The sequence below is a fragment of the Mytilus galloprovincialis genome, chromosome 13 (genome assembly GCF_965363235.1).
Source record: "Mytilus galloprovincialis chromosome 13, xbMytGall1.hap1.1, whole genome shotgun sequence".
Classification (NCBI taxonomy): Eukaryota; Metazoa; Mollusca; class Bivalvia; order Mytilida; family Mytilidae; genus Mytilus; species Mytilus galloprovincialis.
Genome location: NC_134850.1, coordinates 49,644,708 through 49,669,792, shown reverse-complemented (window position 1 = coordinate 49,669,792; position 25,085 = coordinate 49,644,708). Strand labels below are relative to the sequence as shown.

At 31.6% G+C, this 25,085-nt stretch overlaps 1 protein-coding gene across 1 annotated transcript; it reads left to right on the top strand.

Moving 5' to 3' along the window:
• Nucleotides 1–238: 238 nt before the first annotated feature.
• Nucleotides 239–24,774, top strand: LOC143056920 (uncharacterized). The gene is made up of 12 exons (XM_076230110.1): nucleotides 239–277; nucleotides 13,399–13,498; nucleotides 14,790–14,930; nucleotides 16,860–16,997; nucleotides 18,028–18,106; nucleotides 18,356–18,492; nucleotides 18,711–18,735; nucleotides 20,062–20,165; nucleotides 20,869–20,928; nucleotides 21,231–21,506; nucleotides 23,266–23,316; nucleotides 24,471–24,774. Exons 2-12 carry the CDS (start codon nucleotides 13,426–13,428, stop codon nucleotides 24,692–24,694), a joined length of 1,308 nt encoding a protein of 435 aa, XP_076086225.1. The 5' UTR covers nucleotides 239–277; nucleotides 13,399–13,425; the 3' UTR covers nucleotides 24,695–24,774.
• The last annotated feature ends 311 nt before the right edge of the window (nucleotides 24,775–25,085 follow it).

Genomic DNA, 25,085 nt, shown 5'->3' with positions numbered 1-25,085 from the left:
CTGATGTAATAGTTGAACAAAACAGAAAAAGGGGGAAGGCTAAAAAAAATTGTCTAAAATAACATATGGATTTAATAGTAAATTAAATTTTGGGTCTTACTTGAAAATTGAAATATTTGAATTAGTTATATTAAAAAATAAACGAATAAGTGTCTTTAAGTTATAAATAACGTTTCAAGTACATTTAGAAATTAGCGATTTAAATGTAACCGACAAGAAAATTTAGGAATTTCCAGCCTATTTATAGAAGCTTACGCTATTATGAGCAATCTGTTAGGTAGGTGTAAACATGATTGATTATTATTAGTTTGATTAATATTCACATAATGTTTATGATTAACGTGTATATATACGATAAGAAAATTGATTAACTTCAAATACTAGTACATGTGGTAACTACTTATTTCATAAGTGATACAATGACATATAAAGTCATGTACTGAAAGGCTAGATGTAAACTAAGGATCATACATTACTTCATGAGATATAAATGATACTTTTTAAACCTGCAATCGTTTTGATTTCTAATGACCATATTTTCTGTGATTTTCGATTATTATGATACATGTATATGTGAGAAGGTTAAAACATTTACGGAATATTTGAGTCAATCTAATAATAGTATATTTTCTTTCCGATATGACGCATATTCTTTTTTTAGCAAAATAAGTAATACATTCAATACAGATTTTTTCCCTATCAAAGGGCCTAGCCGTGGCCGCCGGTAGTCTTTTTTTTAAACCTCAAAATTGAGAATGGAAATGGGGAATGTGCCAAAGAGACAACAACCCGACCATAGAAAAAAAACCAGCAGAAGGTCACCAACAGGTCTTCAATGTAGCGAGAAATTCCCGCACCAGGAGGCGTCCTTCAACTGGCCCTAAACAAATATATACTAGTTCAGTGATAATGAACGCCATACTAATTTCCAAATTGTACACAAGAAACTAAAATTAAAATAATACAAGACTAACAAAGGCCAGAGGCTCCTGACTTGGGACAGGCGCAAAAATGCGGCGGGGTTAAACATGTTTGTGAGATCTCAACCCTCCCCCTATACCTCTAGCCAATGTAGAAAAGTAAACGCATATCAATACGCACATTAAAATTCAGTTCAAGAGAAGTCCGAGTCTGCTGTCAGAAGATGTAACAAAAGAAAATAAACAAAATGACAATAATACATAAATAACAACAAATTACTAGCAGTTAACTGACATGCCAGCTCCAGACTTCAATTAAACTGACTGAAAGATTATGATTTCATCATATGAATATCAGGCACAATCCTTCCCGTTAGGGGTTTAGTATCATACCATCATAACATATATGAGAAGAACATAACCCGTGTCATGCCAACAACTGGTTTTTGAATAAATGTGTTTAGTTCCGATGCAAAGACCCTATAAGTGAATCAATATTAACGCCAAAATATGCAATCTTTAATGACTTGACAACAGTATCGTAACTATATCCCTTCTTAATAAGTCTATTCAAAGGTTTTGTTAGTTTTTGAGGTGAATACTGACACCTTTGTGCTTTATAAAGAATATTTCCATAAAAAATTGGATGTGAAATACCTTAACGTATAAGAAGTCTGCATGTTGAGCTATATTTACGAATGATGTCCTTATACCGATGATAAAATTTAGTAAATGATTTGACTAGTTTGTGATATCGAAAACCCTGGTGTAGTAATTTTTCAGTAATACATAAATTTCTCTCGTTAAAATCTAAAACATTGTTACATACACGAGCAAATCGTACAAGTTGAGATATATAAACACCGTAAGATGGTGACAAGGGAACGTCACCATCTAAAAATGGATAATTAACGATAGGAAATGAAAAATCATCTCTTTTATCATAAATTTTAGTATTCAGCTTTCCGTTAGTGATATAGATATCAAGATCGAGGAAAGGGCAGTGGTCATTGTTAGTATTAGCTTTATTTAAAGTAAGTTCAACAGGATAAATTTCTTTAATATACATACTGAAGTCGTCATTATTGAGAGCCAAAATATCATCCAAATATCTAAAAGTATTATTAAATTTGTTTTCAGATGTTGTTTCGATGGGTCTTTGCTTATTTTTGTCATAAATTGTAACTCATAGCAATACAAAAACAGGTCCGCAATAAGTGGTGCACAGTTAGTCCCCATTGGAATTCCGATAATCTGACGATATACGGAATCCCCAAAGCGAACAAAAATGTTATCTAGTAAAAATTCAAGGGCATATATAGTATCAAAGCATGTCCAATTGACATAGTTTTTTGTTTATTGCTACTAAAAAATGACCTAAAAGAGTTTGAACATATATATTCACATTCTGACTTTTTAAATGCCCATTTAATTAGGTGTGTGAATTTTTTCTTAATGAGAATGTGAGGCAATGTGGTATACAGGGTAGAAAAATCAAAACTTTGAACAGATTTAAAATCACCAATATAAGCATGCAATTTATCAAGTACTTCCAACGAGTTCTTGACACTCCAAAAGTAATTAATTCCACTATTTTCGAAGGCCTTATTTGAACAATTTATTATCAGGTTTTTAATTGTACCAAGTGTGCTGGTAAGAAGAATAGACAATTTAGTAGTGGAACAATGGCTTGAAGACGAAATAAATCTATATTTGTAAGGTGTTTTGTGTAGCTTCGGAAGCCAGTACATAGTTGGGACTTTCATTGTATTTGGCTCTGCTTGTAAAGCGGTAGCTAAAAGTTTATGTTGTTACAGATGTCGTTTTCTGAAAATGGAGTCAGTTGGAATGTTGGTGAATTGGTGATTTCTTTTTTCAGAACCTCAATGTAAAATTTACGTCAAACAATAATAATATTATTAGCAACTTTATCGGCCGGAACAAAAACAAATTTCTTGGCTAGTTCTTTTAGTTTATGTTTGATACGAGAAATAGGTTTTTTGTGGTTATTGTTAATAGTAAAATGTTCTTTAAAATGTTGAATACGTATATCAACTATCTTCATTACTGAATTAAAAAAAGAGTTCAAAGATTTTTTGTCAGCTTTTTCCCGTTTTATCCATTTCATACAGTAAGTATGGAGTGAGTCGTGGATGATATTACGACACTCATTCCAATTAATAATTGACGGGGGACGATATTTAGGTCCTTTACTGAGGAATGATTTTAACTCTCGGTCTTGAACGATGTTAAGATCTCCTGTTATAACATGGGAAATGGGTCCATTAATATATTCGGAGGTACTACAATTACATGAAGTAGGTGTATTTTCACTGAAATTAACATATTTACACAGTTGACTATAATTAAACACAAATTTACGGGTAGATTTCTTGTAAATATAACAAATAAGAGGTAGCTCAGTATTGTCAAAATATCCAGGAATTTGTTCTTTAACAGAATGGTCGTTAGATATACCGGCAATATTTACAAAATCAAAACCTTTAATGACATACTCTATTTTAATATAATGTTTTTTATGATCTTCAGGGCGATCAATTTTGGGAAATAGTTTAGAATAACAATATGCTATAATAATTTGAACAATTTCATACTTAGGACTGCTATATGAAATTGTGTTGCAATCCTCCAAAATTTTATTTAACTTATTAGCCGGTAATTAACAGAGTTTTGTTAACAGATAATGTCTGCCGTTGTTTTTTGAAATAGAAATTAGGTCCGAAATATTGGTATGATTGGTCCGAAATTTTCTTTGATTGCGATTTGTCCTACGACCGTGAGAACGGTATACATGTATTGTGAACAAACTGCTAGATACTGCTGGATTAGTTCGCAAACTTAATATTTATTCGCCGATAGTTTTGTCTCCTCAATCAACCTGGCTTAACAGCTTTGGCCGCTATGACAGTTTTTGAATATCCATTCCAAATTTATTTCTTTAAATTTTATGCATGAAATAGTAGTAAAAAGGGGGGGGGTGAAATTACAAAACATTGGAACAGGAATGCTTCGGTAAAGTAGTGATTTAGTCCAGTGTGAAAAGGTCATACAAATAAGTATGTCTGTAGCTGTCAAACCGAATTACAGACCGCCTCATTAAATCATTGTCCATATTTTGAGATAGAGTCCATAGGCTTTTCTATAATTTTGGATTTTAGATTTTTAGGTTTAAGCTATCACGACGATGGTACAGATGGAAATTTTATGAGTTATTTTCATTCAAAAAACTCCTCCGAGTTATGACTTTTGGATTTAAATGATGTACAAGGAAAGGAAGAACGAATTTATTTTACTACAAAGTGAATTTCTGATGTTCAGTGGTTGTCGTCTGTTTATGTGGTTCATAAAATATTTCTCATTTCTCGTTTTTATACGCCCGTCTAAGACGGGACGTATTATGGTATACCCTTGTTCATCCGTCTGTCATACCGTTCGTCTGTCCGTCCCTCTCCTTCCGACCGTCCGTCCGTCGTCCACACTTCAGACAAATACTAAAAAACGTTTCCACCAACTTTTATAAAACTTTGTTGAATTGTTTATATCTGTTGACGTAAGCTTCCTTTCGATTTTTATAAATTTCAGATTTTTCGTTTCCATGATATGAAGCTTAAAAAAGGGGGATTTACCAGTTTTTCGGACAATAATAACTCAAAAATGCTTCCATCAACTTTAAAAAAAACTTTGGTGAATTGTTTATATATATTGACATGTGTTCCCTTTCGATATTTATAAATTTCAGGTTTTCCGTTTCCGTGTTACGAATTTTTATGCTTAATTAAAAAAAGAGGGAATTTCCAGTTTTCGGGCAGTCACTCATAAACACTTTCACAAAATAGTATGATTTTTTGGTGAATTGTTTATATCTGTTGACATAAGCTACCTTTCAAATATTAAAAGAAAATTAACAACTATAGGTCACCGTATGGCCTTCAACAATGAGCAAAGCCCATAACGTATAGTCATACTATAAAAGACGCTGAAATGAAATATGTAAAACAATTCAAATGAGAAATATAACAGCCTAATTAATGTAAAAATAAATCATGTAAAGCATAAACACTAGCTAAAAGGGCAACGGGCGTATCATGCGCTTGTCAGCTCTTTATGATATATACATTTTACTAGACCGTTGGTTTTCCCGTTTGAATGGTTTTACACTAGTCATTTTGGAACCCTTAATAGCTTGCTGTTCGGCGTGGGCCATGGATCCGTGTTGAAGAGGCAGTACCTTGACCTATAATGGTTTACTTTTATAAATTGTGACTTAGATGGAGAGTTGCCTCATTGGCACTCGTATCACATCTTATATATATATATTTTCTCAAATATTTCGGTACCCCATTTGTTGACAATTCTATCAAATACTGTACCCAAGTTGTTGTCGATTTTATCGACTGATGTATCAAAATTTTGTCAATTCTCTCGACTGCTGGATCCTAAACTTCCGCACTCTGATAAGAGCGTTTAAACAAGAAAACCAGGCCTTTACTATGAACGATGGCCAAATTGTAAAGGTACAACATAACAACCAATCGTCAGTGGCAAGTGGTAAGAGCGGAGGATACAGCAATCGTGAAAATAGCAGACGAGGTGGATGCGGAAGAGGGCGTGGTAGAAAAATCCAATAGGTAACATGCGGATTTTAGAATGTGGACGGATGGAATTGTGACAGGAACAGTGAAAAATTTAAACTTTTATGTGCATGTTTAAATAATAAAGAGCTGCATATTCTCGGTATCACAGAAATTCATCTTGTTAAGAACAATACAATTAGTGTTGATGGATACACGTGGTTTGGTCATAACCGAATAGGCATTCATATACGCGCAAAGGCTGACTCTAGCAGAGTAGGATTTTTTGGTTCGAAATGGTCTGACGGAGCTTTTTAACGTTATAGCTGTGAGAGACTCAATAAACGGTATACAATGTATGTTGGCTTAAGTTCGAAGATAAATTAAATTTGACAATAATTTCTATGCATGTTTATTTGATTTGCCACCAGAAAATTCAACGCGTGACGTTAATGTACATGAATTTTTAGAATCGCTAATAACACAAATGTATAAGATTCCAAAGGGTAATCAGTTTTATTTATGTGGAGATTTCAATTCAAGATGTGGTGATTTAAATGACTTTGTTGAAGGTATAGATAGCTTGCCAGAGAGATAAGTAGTTGATTATAAAACTAATAAATACGGCAGCAATTTCTGAGAATTTTTAGCGGGCATAATTAACTGTTGTATGTTGAACGATAGGAATACATGTAATAGTCACAATGACTATACTAATGTATCGACAAGAGGATTAAGCGTTGTTGACTATTGTATCGTGCCATACGAAATGTTGAAATCTTTTGATAGGTTTGATGCCAGGCACGTTTCTGCGCTTATTGAAGATGTGAATATTATCGGTAATATAGACCCGACACGGTGTATGCCAGACCATTCTGTATTTAGTTGGTCAATGCACTTGAAATTTCCTGTTGATGAAAACACCAAAACAAAAGCCTACCAAATATGACATTGGGAAAATACCCGACGACTGGTTAAATAGTGAACCATTTACATCGGATATAGATCGCATATTAGGTATATTAGAAGAGTCTGAAGCTAACCAGTGTGATATTGAAAAAACATATGAAAGCTTTGTTAATAGTATCAAGTCGGAAATGTCGGAAAAAATCCTAATATGATCATTCAAATTAGCAATGGTTCCAGTATTAAATAAGCATCGGAGAATCATGAAACCTTGGTGGAGTACAGAATTAACAGACCCTTAACTTGGAACGAGGTGTGCAATCGGAAACTATGTATCTTAAAACCAAAAGTTGTCATTCTAAAAAGCAGTTGCACCATTTATGTTGTCAAAACAGGAAATTATTTGACAAAAATGTACAACAGGCAAAGCGTCGTTAATGGTACTGTATAAAATGCAAGATGATTTGACAAGTCCATGTGATAATCCGAAAGAATTTTGGCGTACAATTGGAAAGATAGGCAGTGGTGCAGAAAGGTAACGTAACATACCGAGGGAAATAAAATCAGAAGATGGTTCAGTCAACAGATCCAATTTCAGTTTTTTATAAATGGAAAAATGATCTTTCTTCAATGTTGAATGTAAAAAATTGTAAACCGCCTTCTGAAAATGTCGATTCTAAAGATCAAGATAAATATGATTATTTATTGGATTGCGAAATTACAAGTGAGAAAATATTTAATGTAATAAAAAAGGCTAAAAATGGGAAGGCGCCCGGTCTGGATGAGCTAGCAGTAGAAGTGTTGAAAAACCAAACTGCTTTATCATTTTTAGTTCATTTGTTTAATGTGTGTTACAAAACGGGAAAGGTACCTGTTCTATGGGCCAAAGGTGTAATTGTACCTGTATCTAAATGTTCGTCGTCTGACCCCAGAGATCCTCTTTCATATCGTGGAATAACTTTAGCTCCAGCTACTTAAAAGTTGTACATTGGTGTTCTTGACTGTCGGTTGCGGGAAAAGTTTGATGCATCAGATATCATCCATGATGAGCAGAATGGTTTCTGAAAAGATCGTAATAAAATTAACGGTATCAATTTTCTTGCACCAGATGCGCATTTCGACAATACATGTCTCTTCAGTGATGCTCATGGCCAAAATATTTGAAATCCAAAGCTTATATAAAAGATGAAGAGCTATAATCCAAAAAGTCCAAAAAGTATAGCCAAATCCGTGAAAGGAATCAGAGCTTTGCACGAGGGAGATACATTCCCTAACACCATTGATCACCTTTTGTCTATAACAAGTATAATAGAGTCTAGAAAACTACGTAAACAGTCTACATATGATGCTTTTGTTGACTTTAAAAAGGCATACGATACTACAAATAGAGCATTGTTATTTAGCAAATTAGAGTTACATAGTGTTAATTCTAAAATGAAAAAGGCATTAAGATCTTTGTATAATAAATAAAATGTTCAGTCTTGTATTAAGTTGAATGGTATTTTATCTGACAGATTCCCAGTTAATACTGGTTTGAAACAAGGGTGTATAATTTTACCATTATTGTTTAATTTTTTCATTAATGATTTAATTCATGAAGTCAAAAAGTTAAATGTTGGTATTAGCATAGGTGAAGAAAAAGTGTGTATGAATTTGACCAACTACTCATGTTTGGCATAAATCTAAATCGTGAGTTCTATCCGAAGGAAGAATGGTTAAAAAAAATTAACTGTACGTTTGTTCAAAATGTAAGCATAGAATAGCTTAAAAATAAAAGTATAGTTCGATTTTACCTGAAATAGCTAAAATGAAATCCCCCAGTCCAAAATTATCCATAAAACAAAAAACAAAATCACATATAATTTTGAACAAATTGTTTGATAAGAATCACAAGTTAACACATCAAATGCTGATGATAAAAGGAAGTGACCACAATACACTTACACGTGAACTCGTACTGAACCGCAAGATCATTCACCAATAAGACAGATGCATTGGTCATAAGTGAAATTTTTCTGCACGTGAAAACATGTTATCTAATTTCAACAATTTATCGTTTAATTAAGTAGGACACTCTGACCCTTTGATCAGACTAGAGACATCATACATTTACAGTATTAATAGCTCACTCTTTTATTTAAGTCGGTTAGTAATAACCAATTAAAACAGAATTATCTTCTCTGCTGTCTTAAATTATTTTATTCCGCTTAATTTTCAATTAGCAAATAAAATTGGTTATATGCAGACGATGTAGTTCTCTTAACAAAAAAATGAAAGTGAATTCATTTTGAATACGTTAGAATGTTGGTGTGATAGAAACATTATAAAGGTTAATCTAAAAAAATCAAAAGCTATATATGCATTTTAGAACACCTTCGTGCCATGTACTAATTTTCCTTTTATTTTTTTTATAGAAAATGTGTTGATAGAGTATTAAATTATACATATTTAGGTTTATTATTAACCGAACTTTTGAGTTATGAGGATATAGCAAAAGCAGTTGCCAAATCTGTCAGTAGGGCATTAGGGTTACTAATAGCAAGATGTAAAGCTCATGGTGGTTTTCAATATGATGTATTCACAAAATTGTTAAATTCAATTGTATGGTCAGTGATTGACTATGGTGCATCTATTTGGGGTACTAAAGAATTTTCATGTCTAAACGCTGTTAAACATAAGGCTATGAGATTTTTTATTGGAGTGGGTAGATATACCCCTAACTAGCACTTTATGGAGATATGGGATGGAAACCATGTATTGTTAAACAATGGTCTTCCATATTTAGGACATGGTCACGATTTAATAAGATGTCTAATTGTAGACTTAATAAGAACAATTTTCTTTGGTGTAATAATATCAGTTTTAATAAAGTAAAAAATTGGAACTGTAGAGTGAATACAAAGTTTAAAGAACTTGATCTTAATCAGTATTGTAATATCGAATGTATTTTGAGCAAGTCTGCTATTAAAGATATTGAAAACAAACTATGTATTATGTACCAAAATAAATGGCATTCAAATTTACTAGACAATGAAAGCAGTAAATTGCGTGCTTACAGGTTATTTAAATCAAATTATTGTACAGAAAAAATATTTAAGTATTACTATGCTCGGTAAATATAGAAGTGCATATTTTAGAGCAGGTGTTGCTCTGATTAAAATTGAAACTGGCAGATATGAAGGTATAGATGTAAATGAAAGGTTTTGTTTTAATTGAATAAAAAATTATTTGAATGCATTTGAAGATGAAAAACATGTTTTATTAGAATGCCCAGAAAATGCAGATTTGCGAACGATATTTTTTAACAGTCACTGTGTAAGTAATATATAGAGTAGTTTTAATAATTTTAGTAATGAGGAAAAGTTTTTGTTATTTAACAGCCAAAATCTGCCACGAAGTACTTTTTAAGAGAAAGTGTATTTTATACCCGTAATAATTGTATATAATGTTGTTTGTATATAATGTTGTTTGTTTTCTTTTGTATTATGTTTTTTAATTGTATGGTGTTTTATGCTAAGATATATTGATATACATGATATATTTTATAGATGTAATATAAATGTATTTTAATCTGTGTTTTTACAGTCTCACATAACTCTTCGAGTTGCTCTTTTATAAATTGATCTGTTAATTTAATATTGTGTTTTATATCGAATGTTTTAAAGAGACGAGACTCTTATAAATTTTTTGTTGTTGTTGTTTGTTGCCTGGTTAATAGTATTTTAATCTGTAAAAGTATCGATAGTGTCTCACTAATGATTCTACTCTTGGTTAAAATAACCCAATTTTTGACAATTCAATTGACTGCTGTATTCCAATTTTTAACAAATCTATCGTCTGTTGTATACCAATTTTGTCAATTTTATCGACTGCTGTACCCAAATTTTTCCCATTTGTACCGGCTGCTGTATCCCAATTATTGTCGATTATATCGACTGCTATATCCACATTTTGTCATTTATATCGACTGATGGATCTAATTTTTGACAGTTTTATAGACTGGTGTACCCCATTTTTTGACAATTCTATTGAATGCTGTACCCCTGTTGTTGTCGATTCGATCACACTACAAAAGTCAAAAAGTCTGAAAAAACCAGTTTTTGTCTTGATTTGCATGAACTTTTACTCGACATTCTCCAAAAGTATGACTTGTGTCTTAATTTTTCATGACAAATTCTCATTTATATCAAATTTGTATGAAATTTACTCGACATATTCATGACATTCTGAATATAGTCTGAAAATTTCTTGACATATTCTTGACATTTAAATACTGTCTTGAAATTTCTCGACATATTCTCGACATTCTTATTTTTTCTCAGTATGGCTTGACATATTCGGAACATTTTGAATTGTGTCTTAAATTTACTTGACAGTTCTGAGTTTTACAAATCATGACCAATATTCATCATATAACTTTAATCTTTATTTCTCTTTACATAATATACTGTTGTTTTCAGTTACACTTCTTACAACAAATATGAAAGTTAGACATGTGAAATTTGGTATCTAATATTTTTACAAATGCATATATGGTATGAAATTTAATGTATAAAATAATTCAAATGTGGGTGTGTTGATTTAAAACAATTTAAATGCGGGTTTTTAAAAAATTACAAATTTTGATTCCTAAAACTCTTATTAATTAAATGATTTTAAAAACACAATCATACTGTAGACATATTTCATTCTACATTCATAATATTCAAGGTTAATATGGTAAATATTCATTGTACAAAAATGTGGTTTATATAAATAGCAAATTATGATGATATACAAATCATTCATTTAACAGAAGAAACATTTGTGTAATGTCATTTGTTGGAAAATATATAAAGTATTACACATGGACAGGATGTTCCACACCCCAGAATACACGCCACTGTCAAAAAGAAATTACTGATTTACCTGTAATCAGCCATACAACTTATCAGTTGTCGACCATTCCAAAGATTAAAAATAAATTATTATCTACTCCAGGAATGATAAAAAAAGTAGTCATAATGGGTCCCATCAATGATTTCTACAGAAATCATTGGTCTTATGAAGTGGATCTCAAACAAACATGCATAATATAGATCTAAACATTTTTTTTCTTTTTAGGAAGGAGTTATCACAAAATTTGTTTGATAAAAAATTATAAAATTCAACACTCAAAATTTGTATAAAAAATGTTTATTGGTTGTTCTAAAACATGAATAAGGTTTTTAAATCAAGATGAGAACAAATTCTTTGATCTACCCGAAAGCCCCCCCCCCCCCCCCTTCTGGTCACATTTTAAAACTGCCTTCTAGACACCTATTTTAGTAAAGCAAATTTGACTGGCAGTTTTGCAAAATGGCAAAAATCTAAATGCTGTTTGTCAGTTACTTCCAAGTGAAAACAATTAATTATAGTTATTTAATAAAAATAAATCAAAATTAAAATACATGGGGTATTATTCAGGGTATTCCAACTTAGGTGCACAAAAAGGGTATCTTACTATACCAAATTAATCCTTGATTTTGCAAAGTTTAGTTTAGCCATAATAAAAAGGAGTATATAAATATAATAGAATGTCATAAACAGGTGCAGAATAACTCCAGACACATTTCAGGCGAAATTTATACTGTTGAGATAGTGTCAAGACATATTTAAGACTGTCAAGAATGTGTCGATACATATTCAGACATTATTTAGAATGTCAAGAATACTTCAAGACACATTCAGACATTATTAAGAATGTCAAGAATATGTCAAGACAGATCGAGACAAATTCAATACAGTCAAGAATTGGTCGAGACTAATCCAGACTCTTATCAGAGGATACAGGAAGTGTCGAAAAATTTTAAGAATTTTTCATACTGTCAAGACACTTGTCAAGAAAAATCAAGAACCTTATTAGACAAATCAATACTATGTCAAGAATTTTTAAAAATTATTCATACTAATCAAAAATGTCAAGTAAAAATTCATGCAAATTCAGACAAAAACTGGTCTTTTCAGACTTTTTGACTTTTGTAGTGTCAACTGCTGTACCACAATTTTGTCAATTTTATCGGCTGCAAGATCCCAATTTTTGACAGTTCTATCAACTCTTGTAGCCCAATGTTTAACAATTTTTTTAAATGCTGTACCCCAACTTTTGACATTTTTATCCACTGCGATACCCCAATTTTTGACAATTTTTTTTAAATGCTGTACCCCAACTTTTGACATTTTTATCCACTGCGATACCCCAATTACAGTCGATTAATGCTGTATCCCAATTTTTTACAGTTCAATTGACTTCTGTACTCCAATTTTTGACAAATCTATCTATTGTCTGTTTGTTCTGGTCACACATTTTTGTCTGCATAATGGACTTATATGGGACTGTTATACATAGTGAGAGGTTTCGCAAGCTATACAACTAGGTTTAATCCACATTTTTCTGCATGAAAGATGTCTGTACCACGCAAGGAATATGACAGTTGCTTTCTGTTTGTTTGATGTGTTTGATGTTTGATTTTGCCATTTGAGAAAGAGCTTTCCGTTTTGAATTGCCTTGGCGTTTTGATATATGTTTTTATTGATTGAGAATTCGCGAATCGATGATGCTAGCAAAGCACGACCCGATGATCCTGTCAACACACCCGGTCACGCTCATTTGTTTGAGTTCTTGACATTCCCATAGCTTTTTTTTTTACAGTATAGATGAGAATTGAATATAAAAAAAATAAATTATAACACAGTATTGCTGCCTCTTTTTTCCAGACCATACTTGCTTGAAGTTCATTTATAGTTATGTAATATCTTTATACCTATATATATATAAGACTTTACCATTCTTAATCATCAGAATACAAATGAAGGACAATCGTCATGTATAGAAAATTTACGAATTTTATTATCAAATGAATTTCGATACAGTTTAATTATGTTGATTGATTGAAACATTTATAAGTTGATATAATAAACATCATTAAACTTTTAAGTATAATCAACTCATATTTTTTAAGATTTAAGTATAACACAGACTTGATTTGATGTCAAACCATCAGTGTGTAAGAGGACAAAAGCAGCGAGGAGAAGTTTGCTGTTGGACAGTTCAATGTAAAGGTACATTTGATATTCAATATGCGATTAAGGACAAGATAAACCGAAAATAAAAAGTTCTGTACTATATGAAACAAGAGAAGACGTGGTATGATTGCGAATTATACAACTCTCCACAAGAGGACAAAATTACAGAAATTAACAACTGTAGGTCCCCGTATGGTCTTCAACAATGAGCAAAGCCCAAACCACAAAGTCATCTATAAAAGGCCCCGAAATGACAATGTAAACAATTCAAACGATAAAACTTACGTCCTAATTTACGTAAAAATTGAACAAGAAACAAATATGCAACACATAAGCAAACGATATATGTAACGATGTATAAATAATTCAAGTAATGAATTCTAATATATCTCATTTGTATCTAGATTAAATTACTAAGCTATTCGAAACACATCGAATAATTAATCGAATTATTTCTATCCACTCGAATAGATTATCCTATTTGTTTTGCAATAACATTATGAATTTTTAGTTTTTAATGACCTTTGTACTTAATTTGGCTTTCGAAACGTTTTGATTCGGTCTTCTGATGACGATTAGTAATATGCTAACGAAACGCATCTCCTGTAAAACCAGTGATATAAGCCTAGTATCTATGATAGGTTTTTGCAATACAAGATATTACAAAATGATGGATCTGTTAATTAGCGGTGCTTATTTACCAGTAGACAACATAGGGTTGAGCCCAACAAAGAAACAAGATACGGAACGTATATCAAATATAGAGTAAATTTAATTGTGAACTTTATTTCAATGTTTGATAAGTTTTGGTACATTTTGTATAAAGCTTAATTATTTGTTGATCTAAAAAGTTTCACATTATGTCGAGCGGCTGATATTTTACGACATCTATAAGACGAAAACCCGATTATCTTTCAATTACTGGCCTTTTCCCCCTTCCTAAGACAGTTTTAGGCTTGACGAAAGCAAGCTTGGTATCGTCTCCTCTCGCATTGTGACGTCGCTGATAACTTCTCCTCTGACATTGTGACGTCGCTGATAATTCCTGATCTCTTGTTTAAGCCTTGATACGAGAATTAAGGAGCGACAGAACAGGGTGCTATAGGCATAGGGAAGGCCGATAAATAATTTTAAATGCAGCAAGAACACAAACGTTTGGACAAAAATAAATCACATCTAGAAAATGTTAAGATGATTTGACAGAAGAAAGTTGGGTGCGCAAAGAACAACTTATATTGGGTTCCAGTAACAATTATTGAGTGAAATGAGTATCCTTTTGAAACGCTCATCTAAATAAATACTGACACGTACTTTTTTTTTTATATAGCTGAAGGATTTATACCATGTAACGCACAGAACGGCACTGATGTTTGTACACCGTGTTCAGAGGGAAAATACATTGCAGATACATATCAGACAGAGTGGTTTGAGCAATCACAATGTGTAGACATACCCACATGCCTACCAGGTGAGAATTAAACATGCAATGCGGTTTTAGTTTGTCAACTGAAGATGCTTTCAAATAATAATAAAATTGTCAATATTCCTAGCCATGCAATTTTAACTGAGACATTGTATAACAACATCACACACACAATTCAAACGTTTATGATTGTATATAAATAGTATCAGGATGCATTTTAAATTTAATAAATCTATACGTTTTGACTTGACATTACACTATCATACTTAGATGAAAGATACAATTTATTTTTACAACCATCTAGTTATTTATTTTTAACAAATATCATAAAGTCATTTATATAATCTTGCAAAGTTACAAATGAAAAGGGTGAGTGTATCGTAAAAGTATTGAAAATATATCTGTTTTTCTTTCAAACATCACTGTCAATATAAAATAATTTTACGCCACTGTCATACAAGTGAACGGTTGAGATGACAATAAAACTAGGTTTAATCCATCATTTTCTGCATAAGAACATGTCAGTACCAATTCTGGAATATGACAGCTTTTGTCTATTCGGTTGATGTGTAAGAGCTTTTGATTTTGTCATGTGTCTAAGGACTTCCAGTTTTGAATTTTCCTCGGCGTTCGTTAATTTTTTTCTTTTTCTTTCTTCTAATAAATACTAGTTAACGTATGAGACATTAAAGGAGGGTTCAGTTGAAATTGTCACACTTGATAAAAGAAAACTGGCTGAGGAGATAAGTCACATAATCGGTAAAAATGATAAAATTATGCTAATGTGATTATTATTTTTTTTTATATCAATGTCAAGTAAAAAACAGTGAAATATTAAAAAATGTCTACGCAATATAGACGTACTTTCGTCACCTAGAGTTTTCAAATAATATTCTAACCCCCTTCAGGTTTGAGTATTTGATCAAGGTAGTTGTTGATGAAGTTGAAGTTCAATAAATATGAATCTTTAATACCTATGATATGATCTTCCTAATTGGAATGCAAAATTAGAGATTTGATCCCAGTTTCATGATCCTCTGAATATAGAAATTGATAATGCCTGTGGTGCATCCGTGTACTATGAACACATTCGTGTTAAATTTATGTTTATGTCACATTTGTAATGAGTTTGTTTAATAGGCTTGGCGAAAATTTAAAATCCCTGTGTATCCCCAAACATAAATGTCTAATTTTAGTATTGAATCATCAACAATGCATTGTATTACGAAGACTTGACAGTGAAATATGCAATATAATGTGCAGTGAATTGACGGTTTAATATCCGGTAAAAACCCCAAAACGTTTTGATATAAATGTTATCAAGAAATAATAGACTTTGAACGAATATGTATTTATCGTTATTTTTTTGTTTTGTGTTTTTTTAGTTTTGAAGATCGTTAAAATTTTGCAATTTCAGAGTTAGAAGAATATTTTTAATGCAGTAATGAATTGTCTTTTGAATTGTTAAGATATCAATTTGTATGTAAGTTATCATTTTTTTTCTTGAATCAATCTCATGAGATAATATCGATGCCAAAACTAAAGAACAAATAAAATGAAAAACATGATGTTCATTAGCAACACAATCGACAAATGATGTATAAATTAACACTTTTCTAACTGTCCTTGTTCAGGTATATAGTAATCAAAGGTACAAGGATTATAATTTAGTACGCGAGACGCGCGCTTCATCTACATAAGACTCATCAGTGACGCTCATATCAAAATATTTTTAAAGCCAAACAAATACAAAGTTGAAGAGCATTGAGGATCCAAAATTCCAAAACGTTGACGTTTGAAACTCATTTTCTGGTTTTCTTTACTTTTGAGTTTGGATATCCCTTTGGTAACTTCCAGCTACTTATTTGGAACATTGTAAAACCTTAGTGTTTATCTCTTAAATTACTTTGGTACGCTTGTATAGATAATAAATATATACCAAAATATATCTATTAGTTCCAAATTTCATTTTAGAACAAATAAGAAATGAAAAAGGCATTTGTGTATGCGATCGAACCAAGGGATATATAAAACAAAGTGGAGGCGATGGAAATATATGTGTTCAAACTTTTGTCGAATGTAACAAGCCTGGCGAGGAGTTACATGAATCAGGTAATAACTTGTTGTTGAATAGATAAGTAATCTACGATCATGAATATTTTAACATTTGTCATTAGTATTTTTTCGGAAGTTTCGTTGAATGACCACCATAGCTTCTGGAGTCATTTATTTACTTATAAACATTTCATTTTACCGTTGAACATAGATTATAATTTTTTTTTATCTCAACACTTTATAAATATTGTAAATGGAATATATCAAGGTGTAGTTTTTCTTCCCTAAGACAAGCAATCTTATATCTGGACAATAACAGAGACTAATCATGAATTCTCTCCAAATTCGTTTTGGATATGTGATATTAAAAAAGAAGGTTATTAGAAAACAACGCTTACCGAAGGTCTTTATATATTCTGTGCATCTTTGTTAAATATTTTTTAGTGTGTGATTAACATTGTGACACGATGTTGGCTGTTTTTTTACATTCACGCATCGTTGTAAATTTAATGGAATTTGATGCGACTGTCATACAAGTTAGAGGCTTAACGCTATAAAACCAGGTTCAATCCACCATTTTCTACATACGAATATGCCTGTACCAAGTCAGTAATATGACAGTTGACCATTTGTTTGATGTGTTTGATATTTAGATTTTGCCATTTGTCTTAGTGACTTTCCGTTTTGAATTTTCCTCGGAGTTTAGTATTTTTGTGATTTAACTTTATAAATCGTCTCAAATAAAGCCCAACAATGTTAGATCTGCAAATGTTTTGATAACCAATCAACGAGATTTGAACACCGGTTTTTTGACATCGCGGCAACAGTGTTTGCGCTGTGTCCAGTGCCCTAGAGAACTCGAACAACAAGCCTTTATAAGATATACCTTCATTTATAAGTAATGCCTTTCCTCGTCGGATCTTGGGTTGTAATACGGTATATGGTATATATCCACGAGTTGATGGCATACATTACTGTTGCAATGTGTTTTCCTGTTGTAAAGAACGATTATTTTACTAACTATGCCACAATTCATGACAGACGTTTTATATATGTATGTATATCAAATTTTGTTTTCTCATTGTAGGATATTGTGGAAATTGTTATAAGGGGTTTTACAAATCAGAGTCTAGTAATAACCTCTGTCGAAGAAAAATAAATATAACGTAAGTTACTATGTATTGTGATTGTGTCTTTCATTTTAAATAAGGTGGTGTGAGGATGTCTCGCTATGTGTGTGCAATTGAATCACTAAATAGATTTATGTCATAGTTTTATACTCATAAGAAAACATTTATTGTCTCATAATTTGTTAGTTGTTAAATTATTTATAGTCATCTCTTTCATTTTAGTCGAGGAAAACAATATGTATGCCTGTGAAAATATTTAACCACGTCGGATTTGTTTATTTATAGATGTCCAGCTGGCAAAACAGTCAAAGAAGGTGACAGATTTACTGACCGATCATGTGTTCCTAATCCACTCACTAAACCTGTATTTACGACAGAAAAGACGAGAACTACTACTATATCGAATTCAACTACCGATGGAGGTAAGAGTTCTTTCTGTACTGTTTTGAAACAACTAGTAATTAAAAATGTTTGTTCATTTCATTTCAATCTAATTTTTTTTAAATGAATGGACTCCATCGCTTCAAAGCAACACTTAATATGCACCTTAAATAATCCTTTTCAATAAAGAACATGTTTCCAGCCGGTTTTTTTCTAGACGTATAACAAAAGTGATGTAAGCCGTTTTATTTTATTTCAGAATTTCCTATAGGAGTAGTAGTTGGGTAAGTTACTTCTTTGTTGATTTCATAAATATACAGTATACTACACGTTTATTGAATATTAATGAATGATTCAACAAAACCAAGAGACAGAGGTGCAGGTGTAAACCGCAGTTGTATCACACATAAGAAAAGTAGATCTCAAAAGAATGACCCAAATGCCCGTGTTGGATTGCATTCAGGTTTTACTATGTTATACAAGTGTATAGTTTTTAGCCTTACAAACAACTAGAAACCACACAATTCGCGTATTCTTGTCTTTAATTTTTGCTAATGTGCTTTGTCTATAGATATGACTTTTGGTGATACTTTGAAAACTTGTTGTTGCTTGTCTTTCATTTTTACTATGTGCTTTGGTTAAGCCTTTTTTTTTTACTTTTTACATATACATGTATGACGTAGCTATGTACTTATACATCCCATCTTTGTGTTATTGTATTATGGTAAATTTGTGTATTCTTGTCTTTAATGTTTGCAAATATGCCTTTTCTATAGGCAATTTTGTGCTTCCTTGTTACATATGTGTATATATTTTTTAATGATTTAGATTATAACACAATGTTGACTGCTGTATTTTTGACATTTGTTCCTATTATATCATGTTTTATTCACGTATATAATGGAATTTGATGTGACTGACAGAGAGGTTTAGCTAGCTATAAAACCAATTTCAATACTCCATTTTCTAATAAGAAAATGAGTGTACCAAGTCAGGAATATGACAGTTATTATCCTTTCGTTTGATGTGTTTCAGCTTTTGATTTTTCCATTTGACAAGGGACTTTATGTTTTGAATTTTCCTCATAGTTCAGTATTTTTGTGATTTTACTTTTTATAAGTCCCCTACCGACAAAAATGAAGGGGTTAAGGTTTGCACTCTGTCACTCTGTCTTTCTGTCTCTCCGTGTGTCAAATCAATTTCCACATTTGTTTTCATGCTTGAAGACAATGATTTGATATTAGGTATATTGTTTAATTATCACAATTTCCAGATCAAGTTTTTGTTCCGGTCTGAAAATTTTGTGCAGAGTTATGGTCTCTCCAATAATCAATTTTCCACATTTTTTGTGTAATGCTTGAATATATTGACCTGATATTTGTTATATAGTTTACACTTTGACAAGTCATAGATCAAGTTAGCATTTTGTTCCAATAAGATGATATTTTAACAGATAATGTCCGAGTTTGTCGTTAAAATTCCTCTTGACAGTTGCACTAAAATCCTATATAAACATAACTGTATACAAATGAATTTATATTAACCAAACGTATAAATAAATCAAAATACCAAAAGTGTCGTCCCAATTATTTCTTCGTTTTGCATTTCAGTTCGATATTTGGTGTTGGCGTTTTTATTCTTCTTATAGTTATAATGATTTATCTAATAAAAAGGAGAAGAAAAAAGCGACCAAAGAAAAGAAAGAAAGAAAATGGTAAATAAGTCTTAGATACAATTCAACAAGCTACACCATAAAGAGCATTATGATTATTTTTTAGTATTTTGAGAACGAGATATCCATGTACATTGCCGGTCAGTTCAAATTTACACTAATCTTAAAGTAGCATATTATGTACTGAAGTAGGGTTAGCAAGTTATGATTGTGATTCAATCGGATATTGCAAAAGTTAAGTCTAGAGATAAAATAACAAAAATACCGAACTAAATTCAATTTTTTTCTAATATATTTTCATTACTGCTTAAACAAGGTACACGTAGGAATTTATTTTTACGCGGACGACCAATATGAGCCATCTAGAGATGGTTTTACTTCTTTGAGGTTGAAGTTCATAGATTGCCTGGGTTTGCTGCACGTATAAGCTTGGTGTCTTTTTGTAGTATTAAAATTGATTTACAGACTTTGTGGTTTAGAATCATTTACACTGGTAACAGTTAAAATCGTACGTGCAGTTTTCGTTAAAAAAAAACCAAGTACGGCTAAACATCGTCTTCAATTATTTGGCAGTATTTGTAATGGATTTGATATAGCCACATTCATTATAATTAAACGGAATTGACATGGTATGCAATCTGAATTGTTTATTCTGTCTTTACTTGTCATATGCTAACAATTAACATTTGAACAGCAATAGGTAATTTTTTGCCCACATTTATGAAATGATATCTTTTATATATAGTAGAAAATGGAGAAACAGAATTATTGAAAAGTGGAATTGAGCATGAAGAGCACAAAGACAGTATGTAGAAACATTATTTATATTAACACATGACTTGACCCAGAATTTAATAAACGATCAAGCTAAATTGTCCCCTGGGTGTCTTCTGTCTATTTTTTTAGATATAGATTAGATAAAAAGATTATAACCAAAGATATAGAGTATTAGGCTAATACTAGTATTCATCAGCTTCTGTCTTTTTATACTTATCGAATGATAAAGTAAGACAACTTTTATTTCGTGTTTTCATTTCTCGAAAAGAGAAAATTGAGAAAAAAAAATCTTACTTTTCTTATTTTGACTCCTATCTCATCCTATTTTAGCTATGGATACTTTAAAGGAAGAAACAATGAGTTATAATAGTGGACTTAAGGAAAATAACAAAAAAGCTACTGCAGTGCCTATTGACGAAGAAGAAACCTTTGAAAAGCAACCACCAAGAAACACAGAAGAACAAAATATTCCTACTAATGATACAGCGTGTATTGGTGAAGAGGAAACATTTGGAAATCAACCACCTCGAATCTCAGAAGAACAAAATATACCTTTTGTTGATGAAGAAGAATCTCAAAGGGGTGCAAGAGGCAGTGTTGCAGACGGTAATTTCGAAAATCTTACTACAATTGGAAATTTAATCACTTAAAGTGTTAAATTCAGTACATGACCTACAACTTTATATAAACACACTACTAGTTTCAGTCATCAAATTTTGTAGTCATATTTAAGATAAGCAGCACGAAGGGTGCCAAAAAAAGACGAACTGTTTATCATTCAGGAAAACATGAGTTTAACCGCATTTTCTGGTTGGATTTGTCAATCTCTTGAATAATTTTATTCCCAGTATTGAAGGTCGGCTTGTTGCCTTTAAATGATTACATACATTTCACTTAAACTTTGGTGTATAGGTTGTCTCATTGGCAATCATACCACATCTCTTTAAATTTATACACGTTTAACATCCATTTTCATTTTCAGTACAAAAAAGTTAAAGACCGACAGGACACTCAACCTTATAAAAAAACACATGACTGAATTAAGCACTAGTTGTTTTTGAACCAGTGCTACGTCTATAGTTAAGATTTCATGTACAAACTGTCGTATATATTTCACAGGTATAACAGTATGAACATGTAACTTTATTAAATTTTCACACTGTAGGTGTAATACCACCAAATCATGGTATGTCACATCCGGTTTTATACGAAAGTAGGTCGAAAGCAAATATTCCCTTGAATTTGACAGTTGTAGGTAATAAATCACACATTTTATTGCAGTTAAACATTTCTGTGTCATAAACATATGTCTTGGGTATTTCAAAACACCATTATTTTTTATTTTGGATTTCTATAGAATCTTTTGTAATCTTGAGGTTACATGGTGACTAAACCTTGTACGCAGATAAAATAAGGGGATAAATTTGATTTGTTAACTTCCAATGATGGTTACTGCTTATATGCAATGAAATGTTTAGTGATTTTTTTTTCTATAGAACTGGACAGGATAAAACTTTACTCATGCCAAGTATTTCTTTATTTGAAACAAAGATAAATTTTGCACATTTTTTTTAAAAGTGCAAATTTAACGAAGACTTCCAGGGGAAAATCAGTGGTGGTCTTACACCTAATAGCTAGTTCTCTTGTCTGCAATAAATTACCCTCTATCGAAGAAATATTAATACAAAAGCAAACCCTAAAATATCGTTTTAACTTGGATGTATATACTACCCGCATTTGTGAGGTGGTCCTAAGTCACAAAACTCTAGCCTTAGTTGGTCTTGTATGTTGTATTTTTAACTTTAGTTAATTGAAATATTTTGGAGCTTAGTATGACATCCGTTTTCACTGAACTAGTACACATTTATTTGTATGAACCAGCTGAAGCTCGCCTCTTGGTGCGGGATTTTCTCGCTGTGTTGAAGACCCATTGGTGGACTTTTGATGTTTTCTGCTCTTTGGTCGGGCTGTTTCCATTTCAATTCTCAGTTTTACATATAAATGCACTGTTATAAATGTCGCTTTGGATAATTCCCAGTCGGAAAATAACATTATTGAGCATTTTTTGCACTGTTTTCAAATATAACAATCGTCAGACGAGCAAACTTTTGCATTTACATTGTCTCTTCATTATTTAGCTATTAAACGGTTTGAGAGTAATGTTCTTTTTGCGCACCTGAAGTCGATTTTTAAATAATTCGGTTATACATTTATACCATATACTGCGTTTTAACTAGATAAAGAGAAATAAATATGATAAAAGATTTTTTCGTTAGGTTAAGAAAACAAAACACTTTCTCATTTACTTTCCATTTTGACATGTGAAGATATAAATCGTTTTACAAATAAAAAAGTTTTATTACAGAAGAACAGAACCACCATAGGCTTGTCGCAACGGTAGCGGCTCAAGTGCATGGTATGTAACATATATAAGAGAGTGAATAAGTACTGAAAAGTTGTGTTGAAAAAAAATTCTTCTAGAACAATTTCCAATAGAAAAAGTACCAAAACATTTGCCAAAAAAAACCAACAAAAACTATTAATACACAACACAAAGCACACCTAATAAAACACACTTAAGTTATATATGGGTCAATATCTTTAATTGTTTTCCAATAGGCGGTAATGGTTACGTTTTTTCCTATAGCCCAGTCTTTATCGTAAACTTGGAGTTGTAGGATAACATGTTTCGAAGCTGTGACATTTTCCCATATGTGGTTAAATTTTCGGGGTACGAAGTGAGATTACTTTCCCCGTAAATTAGCATATATATCTCGAACATCCGTTCGTGATACAGTTCCTTCCGGTAAAAAAACCCTTTCTTAATACAATGGGTTCTTTGCAAATTTATAATTTTGAACACATTTATAGCTCTATAGTTTTTACACATTTATTTTCTTCTATGTACGTCTACTTTCCAAATAACCACAAATGGTTAAGCTCAGTCATTTGTAAAAAATAGAAACATGTCCAATATCACTACACAGGAATTTTGTGTACTCCCAACTTTTGAGTTCCTTATTTTGAGGCGCATTAAGGAAATTGACCCATATAAACAGGACAGCTATAAATAAGTTTCTGTGGCTGTACGTCTTGCATCATTATGATATCTATTTTAAATAAGCTACATTCTTCGTTAAGTGTGTCAATAGGTTTCAGTAGCTTAATATGTCTAATAAACCCAATAGTAACTCTTCAGGTGTAAGGCTAATTTTACTGGAGTTTCTGATCCTTGCTGAATCAGAAAAAATGTTTTAGATCTATTACAGTTGAAATAATCAAGTGTCTTTAATATTTTACGCATACCTTGTGATTGTTACTTATTAATTTTGAGATTTTCAAAACTCTACTAAAAAGAAAACTGCGCAAGTTTACAAAAAAATACAGTTTATAAGTATTATCAGTTGATCGAAAATTGTTCAGAAATACAAATTCGACATAATGTTCTTCTTTACTATGATAATAGTATTCGATTTTTTTTATAAATATAATGTGATAACAACAACAATTATGATGATAATTTTATGATTATATTATAATATCTATAATAAAGTTTGAATTTTATTTCAGATCAACCGCGGCAGCCTTCTCTTCCTTTGTTAAATGAACAACCATATAACGATGATTATGGGCGTATCGTAAATGGTCCAAACTCATTTTCCTTACAAATGCAAAATGGACATATGAACCGTGTTGTAAATAATGGTGTTCCTCAAGGAGTGCTGTTTGTTGACAGTCTTCCATCAGATCCTTATGATCCTATAAGGCCCTCTAATTCGTCAACGTCAAGCTAGCGGTGCATTTCAAGACATTAAAATTTTCCTTGTATCTCATAACGTTTTGATAAAACAACATCCAAACATTGTTATGTTTGACAAATATGTCTATTGCAAACTCAATTGTAGTTTGATTTTGAAATGTAAAAAAGGATATAATGTATCGATACTAAAGGTAGAGTAAAATTAATACCAATGTCATACGATTATATTAAACAATAAGCTTTTAGTGACAAAACTGCCTATTACATGATATAGTATACGATTGATTTATTTTTCTTTGCTTAATATCGAGGAGGGCCACTGGAAAATAAGTACAATTAGGAAAAATAATTTGCCGTCCAACAGGGTGCCTCCGAAGTCTCCAGAGAGTTGTTGCAAGGATTCGAGTACGAGCAGAAAATAATAA